We start from the raw sequence: 12,448 nt of genomic DNA, 5'->3' as shown, positions 1-12,448 counted from the left end.
TTGAAACATGCACAAGCTTATATTTGCACACAGTTTTAGTTTTTTTCTTCTTTCCTGCTCTGATAGATTTTTGGGAACGTTGAAGCAGCACACTATCCAGAGTTCTGTTCATGGAGAAGACGACCTTAATGTGGAGCACCTCCAGCTTCTTCTGCTCCTTTTCCACAATCTGTCGGAGCGTGGTCGACGGACAGTCCTGACCCTGGTCACCCAGGCCATCACTGAAGTGGCACAGAGTAGAGACTCCCAGCTGAAGGCAGTGCCCCTCAACCTGGCCCGCCTGTGTCTGGTTTTTGACTACCTGCTGCGTCACTACTCCAAGGCTCCCTTGTACCTTTTTGAACAGGTTAGTAGTTTGTTTTATAATGATGATTATCTTGCCCTGATGTTAAATTCCCACAATTAAGTTTACTTTAACTTTTCAAGTAACATACTGTCCAGCAAATGCATCAATTAAATATTTCACCAATCCAGAACAACCTTAAAGATCTCACTCTCTGAATATTACGCAAGACTTATTTTATTATAAAAATATCCTCACTGTAACTTGAAGTAACATGAATTTGAAGATTCGCATTTTTCTGTGGTTTCTAGTTTTGGTAAATTGCTGTTTTGAGATATTTTAATATTTTTTTGATCAACTCAGCTATAGGAGTAACATGAACTGCCTAACATAGTGGTGGTACAAGTCCTCATTATATGCTGAATGCATTAATGCTGTATCTTTGAACGTGGCACTCTGTGTGTTACCATGATGACTCTCTATCCTGAATATTTTTTATAGGTGCAGTATAATCTCCTCACGCCACCATCCACTGGGCCAAGTTCTGTTCAGGATGGTAGCAAACGCAGCGGTCTCCCACTTTACTATGGATTCAAAGAGGTGGAGGAGAACTGGGCCAAACATTGTTCAGCAGGTAAGACCATAGCAGCAAATGTACTTTTTTACCCAAAGCATCACCTGTTGCTTGGACTATTTTTTTTTTTTTTTTTTAGTATAAATTTGCATGTGTTGTCTTCCCTGAGTGTCTCAAATATTCACTTTGATGGTATTGATCTCCTACTTGTATGTTGTATGTAAGTGCTTTGGCGCTTACTTCCTGCAAGCCATTTACAGAAAAATGTCTTTTGCTCATATTGTTGAGTGTAGTTTTCAGTCTTATAAAATGTCAGAAAAGGAATTGCACATATTGTCTTTACTTGTTCCAGCCTCTATCATCATTGGCTGAACAGTGCTGTTTGTGTGCTTAATAATATAAATTAGAAAATGTGCATAAAACTTCAGTAATTTTGAAGTAAGTATTTCTTATTATCTGTATTTGTTATCTGTGATGAGGATGTGGCTGTGGTGGTATTAGATATGAAAATAAATTTCTGCTTTCATGTGTTTGAACCTTTTTTAGATTCAAATGTTCAGCCAAAATTCTACTGCGTTCTGTCCCCTGAGGCGTCTGAAGATGATATCAGCAGACTGGACAGCAAGGTAAGACTTTGACCTCTAACAAAAATATCTAAATAAATGAGTAAATTGTGTTTTCCCCTGTGTCTTACAGTATTCAAACAACTTTTTTTTTCCCCCCTGGTAGGTGTTTCCGAAGCTGTTCAGTGGATCAGTGAAATATGATGAACTGTATTCATGGCTCATTTCCCTCCTGGTAGCAGGCTCTGAGTTTGACACAGCGAGAAGACAGGAGAACAAACCCATCACTCCTATGGTAATAACATGTGAATATGAACAAACCATGAACTGAGTAAAAAGGGTTAACAAGCACATGATGCACCTCCATGACTATGGCTGCACTTCCTTAATGTCCTTCCAGTTCCAGCCTTCCAGTTGTTTGATTTGGAAACCTTTTAATGTTACACACCACCAGGAGGTGTTACATTTTAATTAATGGTAGCAAAACAGACCAGCGCAATCATTATGAGAGGATTGGAAAACAGTGTATGTTTGTTGTTTTTTTCACCCTGTACAGGAGGCATGCTCCCTTCAGTACTACTTCCTGATACTGTGGAGGATCCTGGGTGTTTTACCACCCTCAAAAGCCTACATGGAACAGCTAAAGACTGGCTGCAGCGATCCCAGTGAGAGCGACATCCTGCACACGCTTAGATGGTCCTCACGTCTCCGGGTGTCTACCTACGTGAACTGGATCAAGGTCTGTCGGCACCTGAAAGTTCTACATAATGCTAATTAGCATAAAACAAATAAACTGTCATACACAATATACTGCACTGCGTCCTGAATAATGTAATGTCTTAAGCTCTTCATTGTGATTTTTTTGTCATCACTGACAGGAGCACTTGGTGAAGCAGGGAATGAAAGCAGACCAAGCAGCCTCACTGGTTGAAATAACGGCTGCTAAGTGCAGTACTGTTAGATATGATGTGGAATTAGCAGAGGAATACATTGCCAGACAGGTAAAGCTTAATTTTGTCATTGTTGACCTGAGTATCGATTGTTGTCCAAACTCAGTTCTTAACACAACTGTCTTTCTTTGATGACTTGATTCTGTCGCAGATTTCCACCTTCTCCAGTGTAGACCCGAACGTCATCCTTCCACTTCATCAGTTGCCCTCTTTACAAGCTATCTATACCCTGGATGCAGTCATCTCCAAAGTGCAGGTTTCCTTAGATGAACATTTGTCCAAGGTTGCCATTGAGGCAGACACCCACAAGTCATCTGAGATCACAAAGAACCTGCTGCCTGCCACACTACAGCTCACTGATGTTTACACAGCCTTCACAAGGTGAGAAAAGGGGTCAGTCTAACTCAACATTCAATAACTGAACATCAGATGTGCTTGGCAAGGTCATGCATTATGTTTGGCAAGCTGGACTTGAAGTGATTTAAGTGTGATTGGAATGGTTTCCGATTTTGTTAATTTATTGTCCAACAGTTTTATCTCATCCCTCTTCATCACTTCAGTGTTTTTTTAAGGCAGCCGTATTAACAATTTAATCATAAAACCAAACTATGACCAGGTCTTACCTACTAATGAACATCCCAGAGGAAGGGGAGAACAAGCTTACAGATGCCAAGCTTCAAGGTTATGCTGCAGTTCTGTCCATTGGCTCCACCCGCTGCAAAGCCAACATGCTTGGTATGTGAAAAATGTACCCTGGATTAAAGATTAATCTATATATTCACAGCCTTTCTGTACACTCACTGTTTTAACTGTAACTTTGTTTTTGATGTAACTTCTCAGGTCACAGTATTATGCAGAACTTACCATCACCTGTACAGACAATTTGTGAGACTTGGAACAGCATTCACACCAATGAATTCCCCAACATTGGCTCATGGGTACGTGAGCACTTCATATAGTTTTTTTTTTTTTTTGTGCCTTCTGTATTAACCGTGGTCTTAACAGTTGTATTAAGCCAGTGACTCAGTCTGCCTTGAAGGATGATGTGTACGTTTCTTTTTTGTGCCACCCACTCTGCTCAGCACCGACCACTGCACTGCATTTTTTGTTTTGGTGCTTTTGTCGGTGGTAAGAGATATCCTGCGATTTCGAGACTAACAGTATTGTGTTTTTTTTCTGTCTCAGCGAAATGCGTTTGCCAACGATACCATTCCATCAGAGAGCTACATCAGTGCCATCCAAGCAGCTCATCTGGGCACACTGAGTTGTCAGTCCTTGCCTCTGGCGTCCTCTCTTAAACACATCCTTCTCTCTTTGGTTCGCCTCACTGGCGACCTCATTGTGTGAGTACTTCTGCAGTCCTGTTCTCAAACAGAATCATTTAGCATATAACCAATAGCATCTGATAAATATTCTGTGTTTTTGTCTTTTCAGCACAGAGGAGCTGAATCCTTCACAGGTTGTGCGCACTTTGTTGCCCCTCCTCCTGGAGAGCAGCACAGAGAGTGTGGCAGAGATCAGCAGCACCTCACTGGAGCGTATCCTCGGCCCCTCAGAGTCAGACGCCTTCTTAGCCCGCATCTATGAGCGTCTGGTGACGGGTTGTTACAACATCATTGCCAATCACTCAGACCCCAACAGGTTTGACTTGATAATTAGTTAAACCTGCATTAAACACTATATTTTATATTAACATACAACTTTGTGTAGTTGAAATAGGCGTTTAGCCTATTTTAGCATATTGTGTATGGATATATCACTTTATTGCATGATTGAGTCTCACTGCTCTTAACCCTTTTTTCTCTCATTTTATTTAGTGGTTTGGATGAATCTGTCCTTGAGGAATGCCTTCAGTACCTTGAAAAACAGCTTGAGAGCAGTCAAGTCCGCAAGGCCATGGAAGAGTTCTTTTCATTCAGGTATTTGCTCAGCTGATAGCACCGGCTGCATTGTCATTACACATTTATACAACTGCCTCACTTATTTTGTGCTACTTTTTTCTAGCGGTGAGCTTGTCCAGATTATGATGGCGACAGCCAACGAAAATCTGTCAGCAAAGTTCTGCAACAGGGTGCTGAAATTCTTCACCAAGCTTTTCCAGCTCAGTAAGTCTATTGTTGGCAGAGTTCATGTGTATCAGCAAATGCAATATAAAGGTTGTAATGATAAAAGTGTTAAGAGCTGCAAGCTGCAGATGCATCAGACTTTTCCATATGCCTAAATCTCACGGTGATGTTGTCGTACACAGCGGAGAAGAGCCCAAACCCCAGCCTGTTGTGTCTGTGTGGCTCGCTGGCCCAGCTGGCCTGTGTGGAGCCCTCTCGTCTGCAGTCCTGGCTGACACGCATGACAGCAACCCCACCAAAGGACTCAGAGCAACTGGAAATAGTGCAAGAAAACCGACAGCTTCTGCAGGTGCTCACCACTCATATTGTGCGTGACAACAGCCAGGTCGGCGAAGGAGTGTGCACTGTCCTTCTCAGCACACTCATCCCCATGGCAACAGACATGCTGGCCAATGGTGATGGAACAGGCTTCCCTGAGCTAATGGTCATCATGGCCACACTTGCCAGTGCTGGACAAGGGGCCGGCCATCTGCAACTGCACAGGGCAGCTATCGACTGGTTGACCAGATGGTAAGAAATCAATTTCACAGACATGGTATTCCCTAATTTCATTCACATCAGGGACCTCTATGATGCTTGGTCACATGACTCAGAGTAATTACTATAGATAAAAAAAAGTAGTAAAAGATGGCCTAATCCCTTTAGCCATTATCAAGTAGAAAAAGTGAATATTCATTCACAAATTACTGTAATGTTTCTCTGCAGCAAAAAGTATTTAACACAGAAGAATGTCGTGGAAAAAGTGAGCACAAACTTATCTCAAGGAAAGGTAAGTTCTATCAGTATATTTCTCCAATTTTAAAACTGGCCGAACATGTGTTTCCCATTTGGCAAGGAAGTTGGTAGCATTTTTAACTGTAAACCGTCAAGTAAGTGATGTGCAGTCTGTTCCTTGGTTTCAGCATGCCAGTATGCTGGAATGCTCGTGCCACATCATCTCCTATCTGGCCGACGTGATGAATGCTTTGCGGCAAAGCAGTGGCCAAGGCACATCGACACTGCTGATGGAGGGAGAAGAGAAGGCAATGGAAGTGGACTCAGACTGGGTGGAGGAACTTGCAGTAGAGGAAGATGATTCTCAGGCAGAAGACTCTGTGAGATCTCATCCATTTGTCCATCTTTCTTAAACAGACCATGTTTTGTAATGTCATGTATACAGGCCTGAATATAAGATGTAGAAAAATGTGGAATTGTAAGTTGTTGTGAAAACAACTGCAGAGAGAAACCAATGCAAGGTTGTCCAAGTTTACATTAAGGATTTAACTAGATACAGAAGCCAAATTATTATACAGTGAAACCTTCTGACCAATTTCAGCTGTTATCTTCTGGTCTTGTCAAAGAAGAATCATACTCAGACTCAATTGCGTAATGTGATGTGCTAGGAACTGACAATATGATAGAAGTGATTAGAAGTATATACCCATTGATTGTCACTGAAATATAATCAAGTATGCTATGCAGTTAATGCCATTTTTTTAACTTTATTCAGTTTGTTCTCCATCAGTTTGTAAATGGAAGATTCCATGTTTGTCATTGTTTGACAGGATGAAGACTCCCTTTGCAACAAACTCTGCACCTTCACTATTACTCAGAAGGAATTCATGAATCAGCACTGGTAAAGAAAAGTCTACTGTTCCTTGTGATTCCAGTTTTGGTCCAGTTTTATTTTTGAATGAGACTAGGGCTGCCCCCTTGACCAAAGATTATTTATTGAATTATTTATTTGTGGGGGCATTAGAAAATGGTTTGAGTTCCAGGGTTGAGATGAATATTATAAGTAACATTAATACTGTGCTACATTAGAGAGAAAAACACCATAATAATGAGCCTTTAAAATATACTTTACAAGTGCATGCACAAAGCAAGCCACGAGTTAACGGCGTGCGAAAGCGGTGATAATTCTGAGTGTGTTGGGGAAGCCTGCAAGGAGACCGTCTCAGCGTTCTGCTTTACCCTCTCGAAATAATCCCACTCTTTAGATTTCACGCACCACATATAACTATTTGTAAATAACTACCAAATAACGTCCGCATAAGCTGTGTAAAAGAGCTCCTGTACTGAGTTTGAGACTCGAACATTTGGTCGACGATTAGTGGGCAGCCCTAAATTAAACTTTTAATCACAATCAAATTAAGGGATTTTTAAACCTGAACATAAATTGTCATGCAGGATTATGCAGGTCATCGTGTTGGTGACACGTGCTTTCTAATCAGTGTTAGTTTTGATTCCCCAACACATGAACATGCCTTAATGCAGAAGCAGTTTCTCTTTGTAGGGTCTAAACTAACCTGGGAGCAGCATTGTTTAAGGTTTTTGTGATTCTCTTATGTACATACCCAAATGAGAATTGGATGTCAGCACTCTGTGATTATTTAACAGTTGATATACTATACATAGTCTTGTCCTGGTCCTTTTCATTCTGCAGGTACCACTGTCACACCTGTAAGATGGTGGATGGGGTAGGTGTGTGCACAGTGTGCGCCAAGGTCTGTCACAAAGACCATGAGATCTCCTATGCCAAATATGGCTCTTTCTTCTGTGACTGCGGTGCCAAAGAGGATGGCAGCTGCCAGGTGAGACCGAATACTTCAGGTCATCATGGGAAGAGAACAACAGCGGTAACTTTGGCTTGCAAGTCATTCCCCCATTGACTTCCATCCAGTCATTTCATTTGGTCAGGGTTTTAGCTAGCCCACACATGTGGCCAGAAAATGAGAAATCATGCTATGAATGTCTGTTGTCATAATTTTGTTTATTGAAAAGGCTAGCTTTCCTAGTTAATTTTACATAATAGACATTTGAATGTGCATGTGATGATGAGCCAACCATGAACTACATTTCTGTGTCAGTCTTGAGATTACAATAACTCGTAATAGTTTTGTTCAAGGAGATAACAAGTTAAAGTATACGATATTGGCATGCAGCAAATTAGTAATGAGTCTTGTCAGTCCATGATTTTTGTTTGCTTTTGGAGGCAGTTTAGATAAAATATGCCTCCATCCAACACAATCTCTTACCTTCCTTTTGACTAAATATGTACTCCACAAAGTGGAGGAGCTAGCAATGTGAAAACAAAAGCAGGTTATCCTAACTGTAAAGAAGTTAGACAAATTAGATATTTTATTTGAAAAGCTTGTATTTGATGTGCTGCCATCTTCAGTTATTTGTGCATGCACATATCAACAATGTTGCTGTTCTCACTGCTCTACTTTGTCTCTAACCATCCACAGGCCCTGGTCAAACGCAGCCCCAGTAGCGGCATGGGCTCCACTCTGAAAGAGTCTTCTGCGTTCCAGAGTGAACTGCGTATGCCAGACAGCGCTATCCGCCACCAGAATGCCTCGCCCTCCGACAAGGGCAAGGTCACCATCTGTGATGGCAAACCTGGTGATGAAGACAGACCTAAGAAGAGCAGTGTGTGCAAGAGCATTGAGGGCTGCCAGGAAGAGTTACTAGCACAAGTGGTAAGAGAAAATGTGTTTTTTTCTTTTCTGGATTTATCACCAAGTCAGTCTATTAATAGGTATTTAAGATTGCTTTTACATGCAGTGCACTGTACATTGTGTGACTCAAGCTTTTGGCTCACTTTCCCCACAACAGATGGGATCGTCCACTGCAGCAGTCATTCTAGAGATGCTCATGTTTCTCATGGAAGCCATCCAGACCAATTTCCAGCAGGCATCAGCAGTGGGAAGCAGCAGCCGGGCTCAGCAAGCCCTCAATGAACTGCATACTCAGGACAAAACTGTGGAGATGACAGACCAGTTGATGGTATGAAGACCTGTACAGAAAAATCAATGTATTTATGAAAAACTCATTGGAAACATCATTGTCTATAATAAATTATGTGTAAATTGCTGTGTTTTTCATCAGGTGCCCACACTTGGCTCACAGGAAGGAGCTTTTGAGAATGTGAGGATGAACTACAGTGGTGACCAGGGACAAACTATACGCCAGCTCATCAGTGCACATGTCTTGCGCCGTGTTGCCATGTGCGTCCTGTCCTCACCCCATGGCCGCCGCCAGCACCTTGCAGTCAGCCATGAAAAGGGAAAGGTAAGCTTCACTAACCAGTAAGCTGGATCCTGTAGTAATGATATTATTATGATACAATAGTAATAATACAGAAAGCTTTAGTGGAGAATTCTATGTTTACCTTGATATGAATTAATCTCTGTGGGGTATTTGGTATAGCTGAGTTGAGTTTGCTGTGGAATAGAGCACCACTACTAATACATTTGTTGCAAATTCTTTGAAATTAAGGCAGACATCCTCCACTTAGTCAGCATCTCATTCCTACAGTAAAAACAATGTGGTGTTATCAACCTTTTAAACTCAATGAATAGGTTTTAACACATTTGATAATATACATTTGTATATATTGTAATTGGAATTCATTATGAAGTTAATACACCCTTTTAATGTGCATTTCTGTTGAATTTTATTTAATGGTGAGGTTTGTTGCTTTGGTTGTTACTGCCCAAATCAGTCAATACCAGTTTACAGTTTTACCAGTTTTCTTTGTCTGAGCACCCAGTAACCCATTTTCTTTCCATCTCCTTCTTCACAGATAACAGTTCTGCAGCTGTCCACTCTCCTGAAACAGGCTGACTCGAGCAAGAGGAAGCTGACACTGACCCGTCTGGCCTCTGCTCCAGTCCCCTTCACTGTTCTCAGTCTCACAGGAAACCCTTGTAATGAAGATTACCTGGCCGTGTGCGGCCTCAAGGTCAGAAAACTAGCTTCTTCAAAGTTTATGCTTGTTCTTTTGTGTGTTTTCTAATACATGTGTGTAAATAAAGCTATTAAAAACACTATGGACAACAATGTAGTTATTCTTCTCATGAGAGAAGACAACAACTAAGTTGCCCTGGATTGTAATGGTGGAATTCAGAGTAGCATGCTAACTACTCATGCTAACAATAGCTAAGTAGTGTTAAAAGTGTAAAAAGTGCCATTCATGTTAAAAAGTGCTTTTTAACATGAATGGTTGCTGTTTAAGAATTTGTTGTTTGACTGTTCTGTACTTTTTCTTTAATTTTTCCCAGGACTGCCATGTACTAACTTTCAGTAGCACTGGCTCTGTGTCAGACCATCTAGTGCTGCACCCACAACTGGCTACTGGCAACTTCATCATCAAAGCTATCTGGTTACCAGGCTCACAGACTGAACTTGCCATCATCACAGCTGACTTTGTCAAGGTATGCGTTAAGAGAAAATGATACTTTGTATGTACCCTAAGTTAGAATGTTGAACTATTATTGATGATTTGATTGAATTTTTCTTTTGTTTTTGGAATACAGTCACATGTGCTCAACATGTACCTATAATTATGCTGCTTTTTGCATGTTGAGAAAACACTTGTTGTACTTGTCTTGTTCTATTTGTGTCCCTTGCCAAACAGATTTATGACTTATCAGTGGATGCCCTGAGTCCCATGTACTACTTCCTGCTACCAAGTTCCAAGATCCGTGATGCTACCTTCCTTTTCAATGAAGAGGGGAAGAACATTATCGCCATCATGTCGTCAGCAGGTTACATGTACACCCAGCTCATGGACGAATCCAGCAGTGCCCAACATGGCCCTTTCTATGTCACAAATGTACTGGAGATTAACCACGAAGACTTAAAGGTAAGCATGATGTATATTTAGGCCATAGAATCATACCCATAGAACCAATGATGTATAAAATGTTATCACAGCAAAATGTGTGTTCTAAAAGGGTCTGCACTGTAGTTATACATACAGTGCATTCTTGCATTTCTTTTGGAATGTTTGGTTGACCATTTAAAAACAAATTAATTTGATTAATTGAAAATAAATTGAAAAGAAAATGCTGAGTGGCTGAATATTGAGGTAAATATCTTCTGTGTGACTCCAGGATAGCAACGGGCAGGTGGCTGGCGGTGGTGTGTCGGTCTATTACTCCCATGTGCTTCAGATGCTGTTCTTCAGCTACAGCCAGGGAAAGTCCTTTGCTGCCACAGTGAGCCGAAGCACCACTGATGTGCAGAGGCTCTTCCCCATCAATGTTAAAGGGTAAGACTTCCTCCACACCATACATGCTGTCTTCACCTCCCAGCCACTGCACTGGATCAGGGAAATTAAATGGTTAACTGGAAGAGCTAACTGTCCCCGTTTCTCTCTTGTCATTCTTTCTCCTTAAGCTCTAATGGTGGCAGCAGTAAGATGTCACCTGCTCTGTGCCAGTGGTCTGAGGTAATGAACCATCCAGGCCTGGTGTGCTGTGTGCAGCAGACAACAGGCATACCGCTGGTCATCATGGTCAAGCCAGACACTTTCCTCATCCAAGAGATTAAAACTCTGCCAGCTAAAGCTAAGGTAAGAACCACTTACTGTACTGGTATGGAACAGTCAACCGTGAGGTCGCCATCATATGTTTTTGCACACGTGTAGAACACATCTACATTTGCCCTCCAAATTGTAATGCATATAGAAGTGCATCCGTTGTCTGTAGCTTTGTTTCCATCTAGGTATTGAAAGTGTGAACAAAACCATATAGAAAGCGAAAGGATTTTATATATTACAATCTAATACCAATGCATTTATTTCAGTAAATTTGTAATATAAAACATGATATAAAACATGATAGTCAAGCAGTAAGTTGAAATTACAGCAGTAAATGTGACATCCCTATCAAAAGTGTCACGCGCTAGGTTTGATTCCATTGCCATTTCTTAAGGTTAACATTTATTTATTTTTTCTTTCCCCAGATTCAAGATATGGTAGCTATTCGTCACACAGCCAGTAATGAGCAACAGCGTACGACCATGATTCTTCTCTGTGAGGACGGAAGCCTGCGAATCTACATGGCTAATGTGGACAACACCTCTTACTGGCTCCAGCCCTCTCTGCAGCCCAGCTGTGGCATCAGCATCATGAAGCCAGTCCGCAAACGCAAAGCCGCTGCTACTAGTGAGTTTGAGGCCAATGAAGCCCAATTTCTCTCTAATCACCTAAAATGGAAGGAAATGTGACCATCATACCTAAACACTGTTTTTTGCCAAAATTCCTTGTTACCTACCACTGATTTTTGAATTGTAACCATCACCCACAACCTTAGAATATTTTAGTCTGTTCTCAAGAATGCCTGGCATTTTTCCTTCTCTAGTTTTTAAAAGGTGCTGTTTATTCAGAGTTTATTCAAAATTTCTGTAAACACATTTAATGCTTTCACAGGATAATTGTATGTGTATGCAGTAGTTGCTATGCACCAATTGATACATTACTATTCACTGGAAAAGGACACAAGGACTGTGTTTGCCAGAAAATGCTGTGTGCCTGGCAATAAGTTAATATTTTAATGTAACGTTTTTACTTTCAGCCACACGGACCTCCAGTCAGGTGACATTCCCAGTGGACTTCTTTGAGCACAACCAGCAGCTGACAGAGGTGGAGTTTGGGGGCAATGACTTGCTGCAGGTCTACAATGGACAGCAGATCAAACACAGGCTCAACTCCACGGGGATGTACGTGGCCAACACAAAGGTAGGGATATTTTAACATAAAATAGACTGCTGTGATGCATGCATTTTCTACTGTGGTTGTATTGTTGTGCTATTTGACCAATTAATTTACATAAAACGCCACAAATGTCATGATTCCGGTTGTTTCCTTGTAGCCCGGGGGATTCACTGTGGAAGCGGTGAACAACAACAGCTCAATGGTGATGACGGGCATGCGGGTGCAGGTGGGCACTCAGGCCATTGAGAGGGCTCCATCCTATGTGGAGGTCTTTGGCCGCACCATGCAGATAAACCTGACGAGAGCCCGCTGGTTCGACTTTCCCTTCACCAGAGAGGAGGCCCTGCAGGCCGACAAGAAGCTCTCCATCTTTAGTAAGAGCGAGAGTGTGCAATGATGGTTGTATCTGCTTAGCTGCTGTTGTTGTATTTTACTGCTATTTCTTCAAAACATTGAAAGTAAAATG

General features: G+C 41.5%; 1 protein-coding gene across 4 annotated transcripts in view; it reads left to right on the top strand.

The window, feature by feature from the left end:
• The window catches only part of ubr4 (ubiquitin protein ligase E3 component n-recognin 4), a 49,238-nt gene that overhangs the window by 14,385 nt on the left and 22,405 nt on the right, over window positions 1-12,448 (top strand). For 2 of the 4 annotated variants that reach the window (XM_070839787.1, XM_070839786.1), the window contains exons 19-47: window positions 67-346; window positions 785-917; window positions 1,404-1,483; window positions 1,587-1,715; window positions 1,977-2,159; window positions 2,299-2,421; window positions 2,522-2,751; window positions 2,987-3,105; window positions 3,211-3,308; window positions 3,556-3,713; window positions 3,805-4,011; window positions 4,188-4,289; window positions 4,375-4,475; window positions 4,619-5,006; window positions 5,202-5,265; window positions 5,399-5,590; window positions 6,041-6,111; window positions 6,922-7,069; window positions 7,727-7,960; window positions 8,097-8,267; window positions 8,370-8,552; window positions 9,067-9,225; window positions 9,545-9,697; window positions 9,901-10,128; window positions 10,379-10,536; window positions 10,665-10,839; window positions 11,232-11,433; window positions 11,843-12,006; window positions 12,140-12,356. In XM_070839787.1, coding sequence (XP_070695888.1) covers window positions 67-346; window positions 785-917; window positions 1,404-1,483; window positions 1,587-1,715; window positions 1,977-2,159; window positions 2,299-2,421; window positions 2,522-2,751; window positions 2,987-3,105; window positions 3,211-3,308; window positions 3,556-3,713; window positions 3,805-4,011; window positions 4,188-4,289; window positions 4,375-4,475; window positions 4,619-5,006; window positions 5,202-5,265; window positions 5,399-5,590; window positions 6,041-6,111; window positions 6,922-7,069; window positions 7,727-7,960; window positions 8,097-8,267; window positions 8,370-8,552; window positions 9,067-9,225; window positions 9,545-9,697; window positions 9,901-10,128; window positions 10,379-10,536; window positions 10,665-10,839; window positions 11,232-11,433; window positions 11,843-12,006; window positions 12,140-12,356 — 4,850 coding nt within the window. Of the gene's footprint in view, window positions 1-66; window positions 347-784; window positions 918-1,403; window positions 1,484-1,586; window positions 1,716-1,976; window positions 2,160-2,298; window positions 2,422-2,521; window positions 2,752-2,986; window positions 3,106-3,210; window positions 3,309-3,555; window positions 3,714-3,804; window positions 4,012-4,187; window positions 4,290-4,374; window positions 4,476-4,618; window positions 5,007-5,201; window positions 5,266-5,398; window positions 5,591-6,040; window positions 6,112-6,921; window positions 7,115-7,726; window positions 7,961-8,096; window positions 8,268-8,369; window positions 8,553-9,066; window positions 9,226-9,544; window positions 9,698-9,900; window positions 10,129-10,378; window positions 10,537-10,664; window positions 10,840-11,231; window positions 11,434-11,842; window positions 12,007-12,139; window positions 12,357-12,448 lie in introns of all 4 variants that reach the window. The other 2 variants (XM_070839785.1, XM_070839784.1) reach the window with 1 other exon arrangement.

The sequence above is a fragment of the Pempheris klunzingeri genome, chromosome 11, assembly GCF_042242105.1.
Source record: "Pempheris klunzingeri isolate RE-2024b chromosome 11, fPemKlu1.hap1, whole genome shotgun sequence".
NCBI classification, from domain to species: domain Eukaryota; kingdom Metazoa; phylum Chordata; class Actinopteri; order Acropomatiformes; family Pempheridae; genus Pempheris; species Pempheris klunzingeri.
Note: the sequence above shows the minus strand (reverse complement) of the source record. Positions and strands in the feature narration are given on the sequence as shown.